Source organism: Oncorhynchus mykiss, chromosome 20, assembly GCF_013265735.2.
Source record: "Oncorhynchus mykiss isolate Arlee chromosome 20, USDA_OmykA_1.1, whole genome shotgun sequence".
NCBI lineage: Eukaryota > Metazoa > Chordata > Actinopteri > Salmoniformes > Salmonidae > Oncorhynchus > Oncorhynchus mykiss.
The window spans coordinates 29231494-29250999 of NC_048584.1; the positions used below are offsets into that span (position 1 = coordinate 29231494).

The 19506-nt window shown below is 43.3% G+C and overlaps 1 protein-coding gene across 1 annotated transcript in view; it reads left to right on the plus strand.

Moving 5' to 3' along the window:
* The window catches only part of LOC110499309 (protein kinase C epsilon type), a 152892-nt gene that overhangs the window by 103755 nt on the left and 29631 nt on the right, over positions 1 to 19506 (plus strand). The window contains exon 11 of the mRNA XM_036956130.1: positions 18474 to 18628. Within this exon, the coding sequence (XP_036812025.1) occupies positions 18474 to 18628 (155 nt within the window). The remainder of the gene's footprint in view (positions 1 to 18473; positions 18629 to 19506) is intronic.

Below are 19506 nucleotides of genomic sequence, written 5' to 3' on the forward strand. Positions count from 1 at the left end.
CCACCTGGGGAATAGTTGAAGGGGAGAGGAGGGGGGTTGAATGAGCCATTTGGAAGCTGGGGATGATTAGGTGGCCATGATGGTATGAGGGTTAGACACCGGGGTTAACACCCCTACTCTTACGATAAATGCCATGGTATATATTTTTTAACCACAGAGAGTCAGGACACCCGTTTAACGTCCCATTCGAAAGACAGCACCCTACACAGTAAATAAGAATTTGTTCTTAACTGACTTGCCTAGTTAAATAAAGGTTAAATAAAAAAATGCAATGTCCCCAATTACTGCCCTGGGGCATTGGGATATTTTTTTAAGAGGAAAGAGTGCCTCCTACTGGCCCCCCAACACCCCCCAACTGTTGATAGAGAGGTGATATCAGAACAATAATGTTGATAGAGAGGTGATATCAGAACAATACTGTTGATAGAGGTGATATCAGAACAATACTGTTGATAGAGAGGTGATATCAGAACAATACTGTTGATCGAGGTGATATCAGAACAATACTGTTGATAGAGAGGTGATATCAGAACAATACTGTTGATAGAGAGGTGATATCAGAACAATACTGTTGATAGAGAGGTGATATCAGACCAATACTGTTGATAGAGAGGTGATATCAGAACAATACTGTTGATGGAGAGGTGATTCAAGTATGTCATGTCTGCTCAATGGATACTTAACCAGCAGGCTTCTGATGGGGTGTTTGTGGCACTGTGTGTGTGTGTGTGTGTGTGTGTGTGTGTGTGTGTGTGTGTGTGTGTGTGCCCTTTTGCTGTACCTTCACCAGTATCACTGGTCCCTGGCCAAAACACACACACACTCACTCACACACACACACACACACACACACACACACACGCGCGTTCTGTCACCCCCAAACCTACCATTACCTCAAACACAAGGAAAGCTAAAACGATGATGCCACAGGTTTTGATTGACAGGCAGTGCGTGAATGAGTGACTGGTGTTAACCCTTTACACTCGTGGGAATTGGCCAATATGGATAGCCTGGAAAGCCTTCCCAGAAGAGTGGAGGCTGTTATAGCAGTGAAGGGGGACCAACTCCATGTTAATGCCCATGATTTTGGAATTAGATGTTCGACGAGCAGGTGTCCACATACTGTTGGACATGTAGTGTATCCCTGCTGATACCCTCTTCGAATTTCTACGCGCCATATATCGTTCAGTTATGCTGTGATGTTTAACATACAATTGAACATACAATTTGAATCTATCTCATCAAAGTTGAAGATAAATACTTTTAGAATGTTTGGTGATTGACTGACCAGGTCTCTCCAAATCTCCCAACAATGCTCTTCCAAGATATTTTGCAATCTGTATGGCACAGCTGTCAACACCCAGGTCCTCAAATGAAACTGGGATACTTTCCTATTTATGCTATTTTTTTCCTTTATATTGGGAAGACATACCAGTTCCTTACCTCCTCCCGCTGCCAACTGCCTCCTCAATTTTTGGGGTCGTGGCCCCCCTCTTGACGGCAGAGATAAACAATGTTTTAGTACATTTCCTGCAATTATTCCCATTTTGCCATGGGGTGGTGAGAAATTGGGGTGGTGAGAAATTGTTAAAGGGGCCTGAGGCCCTAAGTGACTGCTTATGTTGTTCATGCCTGGAGCAGGCCCTGAGCATGGTACCCATTTAAAGGGAACAGTTTGGAGATTACTACCAAAGTTGAGGACACAACAGTTGACCTGACACAAGACTGAATCCTAACACTACACTATTGGTTTTATGTGCATTTTACATGTACTGTACTTTTCGCCACATTTGTTGATAACGAAATCTGAAATACTCTGGGTACGTTCATTAACACGATAAGCACATTTCCGTAAAATGTGGGGTAGGTGCAACATAAGACAAAACAATTACAAGGGTTTGAGTGAGAGGACTTAGGTTGTCCGCATGCTTCCCATCCGAAACAGTTGGGAACAGTTTTTGTGACGTTTTGTTCGTTCTGGTCTTCGGCAAGGGTTTTTTCTGTGTTTCTGCAAACACATTTTTTTCTCGAGGCAAGCCAAAGGTTGGTGCCGAAGTCTATTCCCTTTCGATGGTTATTGGTCAAGAGTATGTATTCTTCAATTAAGTTGTCACGACTTCCTCCGAAGTCGGCTCCTCTCCTTGTTCGGGCGGCATTTGGCTTTCTAGACATCGCCGCTCCATTTTTCATATGTCCATTTGTTTTGTCTTGTCCCATACACACCTGGTTTTCATTCCCTAATTTATCTACATGTATTTAGCCTTCTGTTTCCCATCATGTCTTTGTGTGTAATTGTTTATTGTTATGTGGTTTGTCAGGCACATTACTTTTGTTATTTTCTTGGTTTTGGCACTTGTATGTTTTTATTGTGCTGCCAATTTGGAACGGAATTAAAGTGCGCCTGTTTGCTGCACTCTGCTCTCCTGCACCTGAATTCACCTCCGCTACACACGTTTAACATAAGTGTTTGTTGACATTCACCGATAGACAACTCTTCTTCATGCACCTGAGAAATACTGCACCAAACAGTTTAGTTAAATTAATGGCAGATTTCTTGAATTATCTTAGATTAATTCGGACTATTTTGAGGAAGTGTGTACTGGCTACGGCGTCCCTACATAAACAAACAATACTATTTCTGCTTTTTCTTGTTCATCAAAGGTCTTTTAAGGGAGTATGCGACAAGCACACTCATTCGGGTTTGCTAGCCGAACCGAAGCATGCGTTTTAGCATGCCTTTTAGACCTTGAATAAACAAGAAAAAGCTGAAATAGTATTGTTTGCCTTAACTGGTGTCTCCAAGTGGCCAATTTCAATGCACCAATTTCAATGCACTTTTATGACTCAAAGAAGAGGCTTCAACAATAAGGTGTTTTTCTTTTGCTTTCCCAGCTGTGCTGTTGAGGAACTGCAGATATACAGTGCCTTGCGAAAGTATTCGGCCCCCTTGAACTTTGCGACCTTTTGCCACATTTCAGGCTTCAAACATAAAGATATAAAACTGTATTTTTTTGTGAAGAATAAATAACAAATGGGACACAATCATGAAGTGGAACGACATTTATTGGATATTTCAAACTTTTTTAACAAATCAAAAACTGAAAAATTGGGCGTGCAAAATTATTCAGCCCCTTTACTTTCAGTGCAGCAAACTCTCTCCAGAAGTTCAGTGAGGATCTCTGAATGATCCAATGTTGACCTAAATGACTAATGATGATAAATAAGTCTCTGTATAAATGCACCTGCACTGTGATAGTCTCAGAGGTCCGTTAAAAGCGCAGAGAGCATCATGAAGAACAAGGAACACACCAGACAGGTCCGAGATACTGTTGTGAAGAAATTTAAAGCCAGATTTGGATACAAAAAGATTTCCCAAGCTTTAAACATCCCAAGGAGCACTGTGCAAGCGATAATATTGAAATGGAAGGAGTATCAGACCACTGCAAATCTACCTAGACCTGGCCGTCCCTCTAAACTTTCAGCTCATACAAGGAGAAGACTGATCAGAGATGCAGCCAAGAGGCCCATGATCACTCTGGATGAACTGCAGAGATCTACAGCTGAGGTGGGAGACTTTGTCCATAGGACAACAATCAGTCGTATATTGCACAAATCTGGCCTTTATGGAAGAGTGGCAAGAAGAAAGCCATTTCTTAAAGATATCCATAAAAAGTGTTGTTTAAAGTTTGCCACAAGCCACCTGGGAGACACACCAAACATGTGGAAGAAGGTGCTCTGGTCAGATGAAACCAAAATTGAACTTTTTAGCAACAATGCAAAACGTTATGTTTGGCGTAAAAGCAACACAGCTGAACACACCATCCCCACTGTCAAACATGGTGGTGGCAGCATCATGGTTTGGGCCTGCTTTTCTTCAGCAGGGACAGGGAAGATGGTTAAAATTGATGGGAAGATGGATGGAGCCAAATACAGGACCATTCTGGAAGAAAATCTGATGGAGTCTGCAAAAGACCTGAGACTGGGACGGAGATTTGTCTTCCAACAAGACAATGATCCAAAACATAAAGCAAAATTTACAATGGAATGGTTCAAAAATAAACATATCCAGGTGTTAGAATGGCCAAGTCAAAGTCCAGACCTGAATCCAATCGAGAATCTGTGGAAAGAACTGAAAACTGCTGTTCACAAATGCTCTCCATCCAACCTCACTGAGCTCGAGCTGTTTTGCAAGGAGGAATGGGAAACAATTTCAGTCTCTCAATGTGCAAAACTGATAGAGACATACCCCAAGCGACTTACAGCTGTAATCGCAGCAAAAGGTGGCGCTACAAAGTATTAACTTAAAGGGGCTGAATAATTTTGCACGCCCAATTTTTCAGTTTTTGATTTGTTAAAAAAGTTTGAAATATCCAATAAATGTCGTTCCACTTCATGATTGTGTCCCACCTGTTGTTGATTCTTCACAAAAAAATACAGTTTTATATCTTTATGTTTGAAGCCTGAAATGTGGCAAAAGGTCGCAAAGTTCAAGGGGGCCGAATACTTTCGCAAGGCACTGTAGGATGTTAATTTGAGCCATTTTGCTACAGCAGGAAAATAATCCTGCAGCAACAGGAAATGTGAATTATTATCTAGATTATAATATATTATATATATATTTTTGGTAATAATATTATATATATTTTTGGTAAGGGTTGATACATTTTCCTTTATGGCAAATCAAGTTTGACATTTTAAAGTGGAAATCATAAACTTTAGAAGCCTTTTTAAACCTTGAATACACAAGTTTGCATTTCCTGCTGTGCAGGAATATTCCCAGCAACAAAAGAGTGATCAAATTAATACCTTACATCTGTAGAACAAGCACACTTGTAGTTGTTTTGTTTGGAACACAACCCTGCATACCCGCCATCACACAATTACTGTTGTTGTTTACGCAATCCAAATACGGCCCATTATAAATCGCAATCTGGGTCAGGTCGCCAACATTAGAAAGCTTGTTCTATTGCCAACATGAGTAGCTAAGTTATCAAATACGATTTGGATCTTACAATGTTAGGCTTTCACAGGGAAATTCAGAGAAAAATATCATCATTTTGGTGTGCATAGAAAGGAGTCATGCATCGGATTTTCTTCCCAACTGACAAATATAGTTCCATTCTACTCAGTTGGGGCGGCAGGTAGCCTAGTGGTTAGAACGTAACCGAATCCCCGACAAGGTAAAAATCTGTCGTTCTGCCCCCGAACAAACCCACTGTTTCCCGGTAGGCCATCATTGTAAATAAGAATGTGTTCTTAACAGACTTGCCTAGTTAAGTAAAGGTTAAATAAATTAAAATAAATAAAATGTCATTGTGTAACACATGGTCATCTTGTAACTGTACATCAAACATAGTGATCACAAACATTGACATTGTATATGACCTGAGTTTTATGATATGGAAATGTGAAGTGCACATTTGGACTCACGCATGTTTGGCTTGTATGACATCAAAGCGGCATTTGTTATAATCCACATCTTTCTGAATACATAGAGTCCTCTTAATGTACAGCATTTTCCTCACTCAGACAACAAAAAAGTTGCTTAATTAGCGGGAGGGATGGGGGCAACTTCTTGTTGAATGCAGTGCTCAAGTTCAGAACGGCTGTTAGTCAAAACCCATACAGAGCTGTGAAGCGCAGAGCCAGAGCTCTGACATCATGTATAGCATGTTACTGTACAGCCACTGCGTCACAATTTAGGTGCTTATCAGTGCCCAAATATGTAATTTTCAACCTGCATATGGGTATGAGTGTAAAGGGCTACACGGTAAACTCTTAGCGACTCGTGGACTGAGTTCCAGCCTCCAGTCTTAATCACCGTCAGGATCACAGCCCTTATCGGCCTAATTACCATTCTGAATGTAAGTAATGTTATGCAAGAGTTCCATGCAGAACCTGCTTAGGTCGTGTATAGGCCGTGTATAGCTGCTTATGCTGCCGGACAGGGGAAGAGCTTAGCCACGTATCCAAAAGAGCCTTTCTTCTGTGGGAAGAAAATGAGCGAGAGTAAGACTGTGTGAGAGAACGAGGGAGAGAAAGAGAGAGGGAGAGAGAGAGAGAGAGAGAGCGAGGAGGAGAGAGATACAGAGAGAGCGAGGGGGAGAGAGATAGTGTGAGAGAGGGAGAGATACAGAGAGAGCGAGGGAGAGAGATATAGTGTGAGAGAGGGAGAGAGAGATAGAGAGAGGGCGAGGGGGAGAGAGATAGTGTGAGAGAGGGAGAGAGAGATAGTGTGAGAGAGGGGGAGAGAGATAGTGTGAGAGAGATAGAGAGCGAGGGGGAGAGAGATAGTGTGAGAGAGGGAGAGAGAGATAGTGTGAGAGAGGGAGAGAGAGATAGAGAGCGAGGGGGAGAGAGATACAGAGAGAGCGAGGGGGAGAAAGATAGTGTGAGAGAGGGAGAGAGAGATAGAGAGGGAGAGAGAGATACAGAGAGAGCGAGGGGGAGAGAGATAGTGTGAGAGAGGGAGAGAGAGATAGTGTGAGAGAGAGAGGGAGAGAGAGATAGTGTGAGAGAGGGAGAGAGAGATAGAGAGAGAGCGAGGGAGAGAGAGATAGAGAGAGAGCGAGGGAGAGAGAGATAGTGTGAGAGAGGGAGAGAGAGATAGAGAGGGGCAAAGATCTAAAAGGGAGAGGAGACCGTGAACTATTCAGGGCATTATTTGAGCCCATGTAAAGACAAAGCAGCCCTGCCACCTTGTCCTTGGAGCTCTTCCCACCTTTGCACTGTACGTTCTGTTCTATCTCGATTCCCCTCATTCTCTCCTAATGGCATCAGTGAGTGAATGGGCCTCCTTTAGGCCGTTGGCTGGGCCGTGGAGTCTGACTCTGGGTTGGAGGTGACTTGGCAGCCACCAATAGGTTGGTTCTCTGTTTTTACTCCATCAATTGTGGCGGTTTATTGTAGTTCTCCTCTCCCTGACAGCTGTGCACACAGCCAAATAGGAGCCGTACCATAACCAAAACACACCCGCATGCTATACGAGCTACATGCACATACACACGCACACACACACACACACACACACACACACACACGCACACACACACGCACACGCACACGCACACGCACACGCACACACAAACACACACAATCACTGTATAGAGTGATTAATGAATGACGTCCGTGGTTGAAATGCGGCATGTTTTTACACTCATTCAGATTCATCCATAATGATTTGGCACAATATGCACAGTATGCATGTCTATGCTTTCTAATGGGCCTTTTATTTGCCTTTTGGTCCTGAAAAATGATTTGCTCACAGGGAATTGATTTCCTTTTGAGGTTTATGTACTTTCATGGAATGATGACAGATAAGCTGCAGAACATTCTTGCTGAGTGACACATTGGCAGAGGTCCTTTGTCTTCATTTGTTGTGATTGAGATTGTTCCACGGCTGGAGAGTCTTCCATTAACTGAATTGAATGTGTGTACTACCTTGGCTATTCAAATGGCCACTCTAAGTGGAACCTGTTGTTAATGATAGTGTTAGAACAGGGGTGGGCGAACTACAACCTGGGGGCTTTATGCGGCTACAGAGCCCTTTCAATTTGGCCCACGTGAGGTAGAGGTGGGGGGGATTATTCTTCTGGGTAAGAAAAACACTCCAGGTCAACGTCTAAAACTAGATGAAAACTAGGTCAGAATTATAATGGGCCTATATATTTATATACATTATAATGGGCCTAAATATTTATATACATTATAATGGGCCTATATATTTATATACATTATAATGGGCCTATATATTTATATACATTATAATGGGCCAAAATATTTATATACATTATAATGGGCTAAAATGTTTATATACATTATAATGGGCCAAAATATTTATATACATTATAATGGGCCTATATATTTATATACATTATAATGGGCCAAAATATTTATATACATTATAATGGGCCAAAATATTTATATACATTATAATGGGCCAAAATATTTATATACATGAAAATGGGCCTATATATTTATATACATTATAATGGGCCTATATATTTAGAAGTAATTATCCTTTTGCTGGCCGCAAATTGTTTTCGACAAACAAATCGGTCCCCCAAAAAATCTGTGTTGAACTTTGAAAACCTGATGTGGCCCTCGAGCCAAAAATGTTGCCCACCCATGGTTTAGAATGGTGATATAGGGACATCGTTATTACACAGTGGTTATGCTCACATCTTCCAAGTGTCCCATTATAAGGTTCTGTGGCTCTTCTTGCTCATTAGGATTCTCCCCCTGACTCCGCCCTTCCTGGCTGACCCCTGCAACGGGGAACGTGGGAACGTGTGTGTGTGTGTGTGTGTGTGTTTAGGGAGAACAGCCATGGGGGGGGGGGGGGGTGGGGGTTCCAGCCACAGCAGAGGCGGACATCTGTCTGTCTAAACAGTACATCATCTCTATCTCTCCACCTCTCTCTCTTCTTGTTATCTAGCTATGCTCTCTGTCTCCTCCCTTTAATTTTCTAGCTATCGTATTGTTCACATAAATCATTCCCCCTGTCATAGAGGGACTTTGACAATGTATTCTGAAGACAAATGCTCTTATGGACATAAAAGTTTTTGATTATTTGAACCTTGAAGTGTGCATTTCAGTGGTTTGTCTGACCAACTCAATTTTGTGTACCACAAGATTGTTGATCTTTGAGTCACACGCATGCACACAGACACACACACACACACACACACACACACACACATGCTATCTGTGTGTGAAGTTTGTGTTGCGGATACAACTGTTGTGGGAGATACCCGTGTCCCAGTGTGTATCCTGGAGGGGTCTTTGGCCCAAGCTGGGTTTAGACAGGATTAACGACTTTCTGATTGCTTCAGCAAATGGAAAATGGCTGCTATTTATGGCCTTTGTGGGGGTGTTTAGCATGTATGTGTTATACTTTGAGTGCCTTGTCAACAATTTTTTTTTTTGCCAAGGGGTTTCACACAAAGAGAGGGGCCTTTATATCTTAGAACTAATAGTATAATGTACATATAATACAGACATGAAACAGACTATTTCTCTGGTGGTTACTAGTGGTGTGTCAGGATCAACTCATGCCTGAAGACCTAACTTCAATCTTGATGTGAAAAACAACTAAATACTGGTCCCGGCTCAGAGTTAAGGGAAAACAAGTTACAGACTACCTAACAACTCCATCTAATTGAAATCCTCCAACTCCCAGTCCACCCTCTACAGCGGAGACACCTTGCCCTGTCTCACCCCTATCAAGACCCACCCCACCAACCAGGTAGTGGCAGAGCTGTGCCCAGTCTGACCATGTCTGGTCCTGCGGCAGGTAGCCTAGCAATTAGAGCGTTGGGCCGAATACCTGAGCCGTCAAGGTGAAGCATCTGTCATTGTGTCCTAGAGCAAGGCACTTAACCCTAATATGCTCCAGGGGTCTGACCCTGTAAAACAACACCTTTCACTGCACCTATCCAGTGAATGTGACAATAAAACATGACCATTTTCCAGTTGCACACAACATGTAGTTCAATAACATGACAAATGAAGTGGAGCTTTTATATGTCCAAACACAGAGCAGAACTGATTGTGAGTGTCTTAAAGTGTGTTCGGACCTGAGAGCTCTGCGCTTCACCCTTCAGCCTCAGTCACTATGTAACGCTCCGATTTAGAGCTTTCTGATTAGAAGGGAGGGTGAGGGGGAGATGGAGAGAGAGCGAGCGTGTCATGATTGCTGGGATTTTTCTTATGTAAAGAGATCCGTCACGAGGTTGTTTGTTTTTTATTCTCCCTCCCCAGAACGAGAAAAATGTCTCAGCTAATGACGACCTTAGAAAAGAACACTCTCTCCTGCTGGGGATTGACAGCTTCTTGGCTTCTTGGTAAAGGGTGTGCATGCATGTGTGTCTGTGTGTGTGTACTACTGTACATGAGTGCATGTGTGTGTGCATGAACTGCACACTCTAGAAAAATGCTGGGTTGTTTGGTTGACCCAACTGCTGGGTTGCAGGCGTTGGGTAACTTAGTTGGGTTGTTTTCTTTAAAGGGTTATTGGTGCTGGGTTATTGAGATATGACCCAGTGGGTCAGATCAATAGACTGAAGGCTTAGGTTAGTAGGGGCGTGGCTAGTTCTTTTTACCCACCCACGAGAGTAAATATCATTTCTGTTCATCTGTTGTATAGTTATCACATTAAGGTCGAACATTGACATTTTTTTTGTAGCTTCAATGATGCTTACAGAAGTGTATGAATTCTAAAAGCCTATGTAAATCCCATTGTTGGGATACAATAAGCTGGTATATTTAAGCAATAAGGCCCGAGGGGTTGTGGTATATGGCCTATATACCACAGCTAAGGGCTGTTCTTATGCATTAGCCATGGTATATTGGCCATATACCACAAACCCCCGATGTGCCTTATTGGTATCTTGTTTTTTTTTTGTTACCTTTATTTTAACTTGGCAAGTCAGTTAAGAACAAATCAAACCCATGGTATATGTTCTCATATACCATGGCTGTTAGCCAATCAGCATTCTGGGCTGGAACCACTCAGTTTATAATGTACCTTATTAGGCAATACGGTGGTGTACCTTATTAAAAGAATCATACTTTTATAGAAGAATGTGTAAAAAATAATAAGGAGAATTTGAATTTGCAGGATGTAAACGTAAGACCACCCGCGTTCTCACGGGTGGCCAATAAGATCTAGCTGAAAGCCACGCACCTAATAAGCCACACCTCATGAAAATAACCTAACGATTACATTAAAAAAACAGCTGCTAGGTCACTCCAGCATGAGAGTAAAAAAGCCCCAACTGGCAGTTAAATGAACCCATGTTTGGCTAATCCCAACAACCCAACTTGGTGGGTTATGCACGCAACCCAACTGGCTGGGTCAAAACAACCCAGCATGTGTCCTGTCCAATATTTACCCAGCGCTGGGTTACCAAAACAATCCAAATCAAATAGTTTTTAACCCAGCATTTTTTACAGTGCAAGTTTGTGTGAGAATATGTCTGTACAAATGTGTGTGTGTCCAGAAGTCAGAGAAGGACTGCAGTCGGATGGAGTTCACCATCATTCTGTTCAGTATCACAGAGAGAACCTCATCTTCCATCAGAGCAGTGAGTCAGACTTGACAGCTCAGGAAAAAAGTATTGTTCTGTAATTGAATAGTTTGCCTTGATTCATTTCATGTGAAACACATTTTTCATAATGTAATGGGACACAGCGCCTGTGGAGGGAGACTGGGGGTAATGGGAGTACTGCGTGTGTGTGTGTGTGTGTGTGTGTGTGTGTGTGTGTGTGTGCGTGTGCGTGTGTGTGCGTGCATGCACTTAATCTCTGAATGAGAATGAGTAGGAGCGGGTGAGAGGTTGAGTGATTGTCCTGTGTGTGTACAGTATGTGCGTGTCTGTCCTCATGTGGATGTGTATGGGTGACTATGTTACAGACTTTAATTACATCAGTTTGTGTCTCTCATGAGTCAAGTTTTACAATTAATGAAGGTGTGTGTGTGTGTGTGTGTGTGTGCGCACATGTGTGTGTGTGTGCGCATGTGTGTGTGTATTCCTCTGGTCAGTGAGTGTGTCTCAGTGAGCAGGGTCAGCCTGCTGTTCTGGGCTTAAGGATAAACATTCTTGAGCTGTGTCCAGGGCCACACACAATACGCTCTGTACCGAAATTATAATGATTTCCTGCTGCTATCAGCATCACAAAGCTGCCTAGTTTTTAACGGGAAAGAACTGTGTGGTAATCTCCTACTGTAATTACTTAAACTGTGGTGAAAAATAATTGAACACCAATTCTCAAAGAAATGAAAGTACAATCAATCTGACTGTCTTTTTTTGCTGTACTATACTGATGGGTATATTCATGTTGATATCTTGAGTAACTGCTTGTCAGAACATGGAATGAAATGAAACCATTAATGACCAGACCAACCTCTACATGTACCTTACCTTGGTAAATGTGATGAACACATCCTTTGAATAGAGCTGAAGGAAATCATGATTGGGTTGTTCAATACACCCCTCCCCCCTCACACACACACACACACACACACACAGAGACAGATTGTTTTGGGTCTTGGCGGTAATCTGGCCATCGGGGCTTTTCTCTGTGTACTCGGCGCTGGGAAGCCAGTATCTGTACCTTTTTTAATTAGAAGAAGGAAATGTTTATTCACATTTGATTGGGTGGGACTTGGTCTGACTCGGACACATTTAAACAAACTATTTCAGCATCCTGTTTAAATTAGCTTTCAGAATGAGAAAAAAATGCTGAGGTGGACTGCTGGAAATGTAAGGCTTCAGTCGAGACAAATGGTTAGAATAACTGTTCAGAGAGTTTTGTAGCTTTGATAAAATACTGAAAGCACCATGAGTCAACTAAATTGCTAAATTGCTCAATGTCCTGAAAAAAAAAAGAACACTCATTTACTGGACAGAACATAAGTTTGCAGCACAGCATTTACTAGAAGGAGAATAGGACACAGAAATATGTCTTCTGCTCTATCCAACACTCCAATGTACACACACATACACACATTAGGTTGGAGACGATGTAGCAGAGGACAGCTATAGTGCAGCACCCATAAGCAGTTTACACTGTAACAATGCTTTACCACATTTAGTCTTCTCCTCATCTCCTACTGAATGTAGTATTAACAACCAAGTGAAGGCAGTCTACCATTCCACTAGCAGTGTGAGAGGGTAGCCTACCATTCCCCTAGCAGTGTGAGAGGGTAGTCTACCATTCCCCTAGCAGTGTGAGAGGGTAGTCTACCATTCCCCTAGCAGTGTGAGAGGGTAGTCTACCATTCCCCTAGCAGTGTGAGAGGGTAGTCTACCATTCCACTAGCAGTGTGAGAGGGTAGTCTACCATTCCACTAGCAGTGTGAGAGGGTAGCCTACCATTCCCCTAGCAGTGTGAGAGGGTAGTCTACCATTCCCCTAGCAGTGCGAGGGGGTAGTCTACCATTCCCCTAGCAGTGTGAGAGGGTAGCCTACCATTCCCCTAGCAGTGTGAGAGGGTAGTCTACCATTCCCCTAGCAGTGTGAGGGAAGCTTATTTTCTCCTGTGTTTGGTTGTACAGTTCAAGGCTGTAGTCAATGAAGCAGAGGCCAAGCATTACACTAATATTGTAACACTAAGTATTCTAGTCTCCTCATGTCACTTAAATCCTTAACCCACATTGATCTCCGTGATTCATAACAGATTTGCATTGCTTGCTCTTTATGGTTTTGGGCGAGTGTCTCTCAAACACTGTGTGACAACTGCTGATGTATGAAAGGGCTGAAGTTTGAGAACCAGCTCATCATATCCTATACTAGAATCCATGCTCATATTTACATATTATATTACCTTTAATGACCTTCAGTAAATAACCAGACTGAGACTCCTCAATCAGCAAGTACTAGACCTGCTCCTACACAGAGTGCAGTAATACAGTACTGTAGGTAGGGTGTCAGTACTACAGTACTGTAGGTGGGGTGTCAGTAATACAGTATTGTAGGTGGGGTGTCAGTAATACAGTACTGTAGGTGGGGTGTCAGTAATACAGTACTGTAGGTGGGGTGTCAGTAATAGAGTACTGTAGGTGGGGTGTCAGTAATACAGTACTGTCTGTGGGGTGTCAGTAATACAGTACTGTAGGTGGGGTGTCAGTAATACAGTACTGTAGGTAGTTCTCTTCTGACAGCTATCAACTATGTTGCCCCTGTGACACCCCACCTACAGTACTCTATTACTGACACCCCACCTACAGTACTCTATTACTGACACCCCACCTACAGTACTGTATTACTGACACCCCACCTACAGTACTCTATTACTGACACCCCACCTACAGTACTGTATTACTGACACCCCACCTACAGTACTGTATTACTGACAACCCAACTACAGTACTGTATTACTGACACCTCACCTACAGTACTGTATTACTGACACCCCACCTACAGTACTGTAGTACTGACACCCCACCTACAGTACTGTATTACTGACACCTCACCTACAGTATTGTAGTACTGACACCCCACCTACATAACTGTAGTACTGACACCCCACCTACAGTACTGTATTAGTGACACCCCACCTACAGTACTGTATTACTGACACCCCACCTACAGAACTGTAGTACTGACACCCCACCTACAGTACTCTATTACTGACACCCCACCTACAGTACTGTATTACTGACACCCCACATACAGTACTGTATTACTGACACCTCACCTACAGTACTGTATTACTGACACCCCACCTACAGTACTGTATTACTGACACCCCACCTACAGTACTGTATTACTGACACCCCACCTACAGTACTGTATTACTGACACCCCACCTACAGTACTGTATTACTGACACCCCACCAACAGTACTGTATTACTGACACCCCACGTACAGTACTGTATTACTGACACCCTACCTACAGTATTGTATTACTGACACCCCACCTACAGTACTGTATTACTGACACCCCACCTACAGTACTCTATTACTGACACCCCACCTACAGTACTGTAGTACTGACACCCCACCTACAGTACTGTATTACTGACACCCCACCTACAGTACTCTATTACTGACACCCCACCTACAGTACTGTATTACTGACACCCCACCTACAGTACTGTATTACTGACAACCCACCTACAGTACTGTATTACTGACACCTTACCTACAGTACTGTATTACTGACACCCCACCTACAGTACTGTAGTACTGACACCCCACCTACAGTACTGTATTACTGACACCCCACATACAGTACTGTATTACTGACACCTCACCTACAGTACTGTATTACTGACACCCCACCTACAGTACTGTATTACTGACACCCCACCTACAGTACTGTATTACTGACACCCCACCTACAGTACTGTATTACTGACACCCCACCTACAGTACTGTATTACTGACACCCCACCTACAGTACTGTATTACTGACACCCTACCTACAGTATTGTATTACTGACACCCCACCTACAGTACTGTATTACTGACACCCCACCTACAGTACTCTATTACTGACACCCCACCTACAGTACTGTAGTACTGACACCCCACCTACAGTACTGTATTACTGACACCCCACCTACAGTACTCTATTACTGACACCCCACCTACAGTACTGTATTACTGACACCCGACCTACAGTACTGTATTACTGACAACCCACCTACAGTACTGTATTACTGACACCCTACCTACAGTACTGTATTACTGACACCCCACCTACAGTACTGTAGTACTGACACCCCACCTACAGTACTGTATTACTGACACCCCACCTACAGTATTGTAGTACTGACACCCCACCTACAGAACTGTAGTACTGACACCCCACCTACAGTACTGTATTACTGACACCCCACCTACAGTACTGTATTACTGACACCCCACCTACAGAACTGTAGTACTGACACCCCACCTACAGTACTGTATTACTGACACCCCACCTACAGTACTGTATTACTGACACCCCACATACAGTACTGTATTACTGACACCTCACCTACAGTACTGTATTACTGACACCCCACCTACAGTACTGTATTACTGACACCCCACCTACAGTACTGTATTACTGACACCCCACCTACAGTACTGTATTACTGACACCCCACCTACAGTACTGTATTACTGACACCCCACCTACAGTACTGTATTACTGACACCCCACGTACAGTACTGTATTACTGACACCCTACCTACAGTATTGTAGTACTGACACCCCACCTACAGTACTGTATTACTGACACCCCACCTACAGTACTGTATTACTGACACCCCACCTACAGTACTGTATTACTGACACCCCACCTACAGTACTGTAGTACTGACACCCTACCTACAGTACTGTATTACTGCACTCTGTGTAGGAGCAGGTCTAGTGCTTGCTGATTGAGGAGTCTCAGTCTGGTTATTTACTGAAGGTCATTAAAGGTAATATAATATGTATATATGAGCATGGATTCTAGTATAGGATATGATGAGCTGGTTCTCAAACTTCAGCCCTTTCATACATCAGCAGTTGTCACACAGTGTTTGAGAGATTGTACATGTACATACTACCTCAATTGGCCCGACCAATCAGTGCTCTGGCACGTTGGCTAACCAGGCTGTCTGCATTGTGTCGGGCCACCCACCACCAGCAAAGACCTCTTTTACGCTACTGCAGCTCTCTGTTCATCATATATGCATAGTCACTTTAACCATATCTACATGTACATACTACCTCAATCAGCCTGACTAACCGGTGTCTGTATGTAGACTCTCTTTATAGCCTCTCTACTGTATATAGCCTCGCTACTGTTTATAGCCTCACTACTGTATATAGCCGCGCTACTGTTTATAGCCTCACTACAGTTTATAGCCTCGCTACTGTTTATAGCCTCACTACTGTATATAGCCTCTCTACTGTATATAGCCTCGCTACTGTATATAGCCTCTCTACTGTATATAGCCTCTCTACTGTTTATAGCCTCGCTACTGTTTGTAGCCTCTCTACTGTTTATAGCCTCGCTACTGTATATAGCCTCGCTACTGTATATAGCCTCGCTACTGTATATAGCCTCGCTACTGTATATAGCCTCGCTACTGTATATAGCCTCTCTACTGTATATAGCCTCTCTACTGTTTATAGCCTCTCTACTGTTTATAGCCTCTCTACTGTATATAGCCTCTCTACTGTATATAGCCTCTCTACTGTATATAGCCTCTCTACTGTATATAGCCTCTCTACTGTATATATCCTCTCTACTGTATATAGCCTCGCTACTGTTTTTCACTGTCTTTATACTGTTGTTTTTATTTCTTAACTTACCTATTGTTCACCTAATACCTTTTTTGCATTATTGGTTAGAGCCTGTAAGTAAGCATTTCACTGTAAGGACTACACCTGTTGTATTCGGCACACATGACAAATAAACTTTGATTTGATTTGATATATCAGGTATGAAGGTAAGGCCCGGATGCAGACAACATCAAATTAACAATGGTTTAATAATCCAACAGGGGCAGGCAACAGACATGTCAAGGCAGGCAGGGGTCAGTAAACCAGAGGAGGGGCAACGGTACTGGACGGCAGGCAGGCAGAGTGGCCAGGCAGGCAGTGTGGCCAGGCAGGCAGAGTGGCCAGGCAGGCAGAGTGGCCAGGCAGGCAGAGTGGCCAGGCAGGCAGAGTGGCCAGGCAGGCAGAGTGGCCAGGCAGGCAGAGTGGCCAGGCAGGCAGAGTGGCCAGGCAGGCAGAGTGGCCAGGCAGGCAGAGTGGCCAGGCAGGCGGGCTCAGAGTCAGGACAGGCAAAGGTCAAATCCAGGAATGCGAGAAAAAGAGAGGCTGGGAAAAGCAGGAGCTGAGAACAAAAACGCTGGTTGACTTGACAAACAAGACGAACTGGCAACAGATAAACAGAGAACACAGGTATAAATACACAGGGGATAATGAGGTAGATGGGTGACACTTGGAGGGAGGTGGAATCACAAAGACAGGCGAAACAGATCAGGGTGTACATATATATTTTAAAACGTATATTTAACTAGGCAAGTCAGTTAAGAACAAATTCTTATTTACAAAATGTGCGCCGCCCTATGGGACTCCCAATCACGGCCGGATGTGATACAGCCTGGAATCAAACCAGGGACTGTAGTGATGCCTCTTGCACTGAGATGCAGTGCCTTAGACCGCTGCGCCACTCGGGAGCCCCGAGGTGGGGTGTCGGTAATACAGGTCTGTAGGTGGGGTGTCAACATTTGGAGAAATCCTCCTTATGCCTTAATACTACCTAGGACCATCTGTAAGTTCCCAGTTGTGGAAGACGAGTATCTAATGAAGGTATTTTTCTCGATTGCTGGGTTAAACACCATTGTAATTTGAATGATGGAATATGTGTCATTGGTTCTTATAGCTTCGTGACCCCTGTGGCGTTAAACAATGGTTCGGACGGGGCCACTCCTTTCTTATATAGAGAGCTTTTTATATACCCACCACCCGCCCTCCTCAATCTGATTTCCTATATGGGGAGCTGGAATTCAGGAAGGGGACCGTTGTTCCCAGAGAGACAGCTCTCTGTGCCTGGAGAATAGGGGCTGTGGGTCGGGTGGGGATGGCTGGGGGGCTTAGCCTTAGGGGCAGGTATTGATTGCTGACCATTAGGATCGCAGTTATTTGTAAAGGTGGAAGTGTGGAGGGGTTAATGCAGGGTTAAGTTTGGTTTAATATACTCTAATGCAGATTGGCAATACTGGTTCTACTCAGGGTCACACTGTCAAACTACAGTTCAATCTTTATTGAGCTGAATTGACTAGCTACAAGATATTTGTAACTGTCTACTTCCACAATGCGATCTGATCATTAACTCTTTATTCTTTGCGACACATAGTAAAACTATTATCTGGTCTTTGTAGTGGTTGTTTTAATCATGGGTGAAAAAGATGTAACCCTTCTTCTTGTCTTACTGTCTTTCTCTCTGTCTCTCCTCCTCTCCCTCCATCTCCAGGACCGTCTGTTCTTTGTGATGGAGTACGTGAACGGAGGAGACCTCATGTTCCAGATCCAGCGTTCCAGGAAGTTTGACGAGGCGCGCTCTCGCTTCTATGCCGCCGAGGTCACGTCTGCCCTCATGTTCCTTCACCAACATGGAGTAATCTACAGGTAACACACACACAAATACACACAGGCACATACTCACGCGTGCTCACACACACATATACAGACACACACAAACACATATACACACATACACACCCCTATACACACACACATACACACACATTAGCCTGTTAGTGGTAGCACCTAATAACATTGTATACAGAAAGACTCAACCCGACTCTAAGGCTCTAAACTTCACCATATCAAACTAGCCTGGTTAAGGGTTGCAACATTCTGTTAACATCCTGGAATTCTGGAAATTCTGGAAAACCCCTGGGGATTTTCAGAAAGTTACTGGAATTTTGCAGTTAACCCACTGTTCCCCGGTAGGCTGTCACTGTAAATAATAATTTATTCTTAAAACTGACTTGCCTAATTAAATAAAGGTTAAATAAAATAAAAATACACATTTTGCTACCCTCGTCTAGTTACAGATCAGTTTGTGATTTTTTTGCTCCCTTTATTGTAATTGTTTTGCCAAACATGACAGACTGATCTGGGGCCAGGCTTATAATGATAGACCTACAGTATACCATAACGCTATCCTGTTATTTCAACATTCCAATTCCAATGCTATCCGAATTCTATTATGTCAAATTATATTCAACCCAGTTGAACTCAACTTGACTCAATTGCCTCACTAATACAGTAATTGTTCAATGTTGACTATTCTGTTATGGGCTGATATCAAGGTACAGTAGCCCAGTATGTCCCTAACCCAAGGACTGTGGGGGGGAGAAGAATATCTGTGGTAAGACTGGGCCAACACTACCTCACTCTCTCCTCTGCCAATCAACATCCTTCCCAGAAGTAACTATTTTCTACCGGTGACAGTCACAGCATCATTGTCAACCAATAACAACACAGACAGACTATCAGAA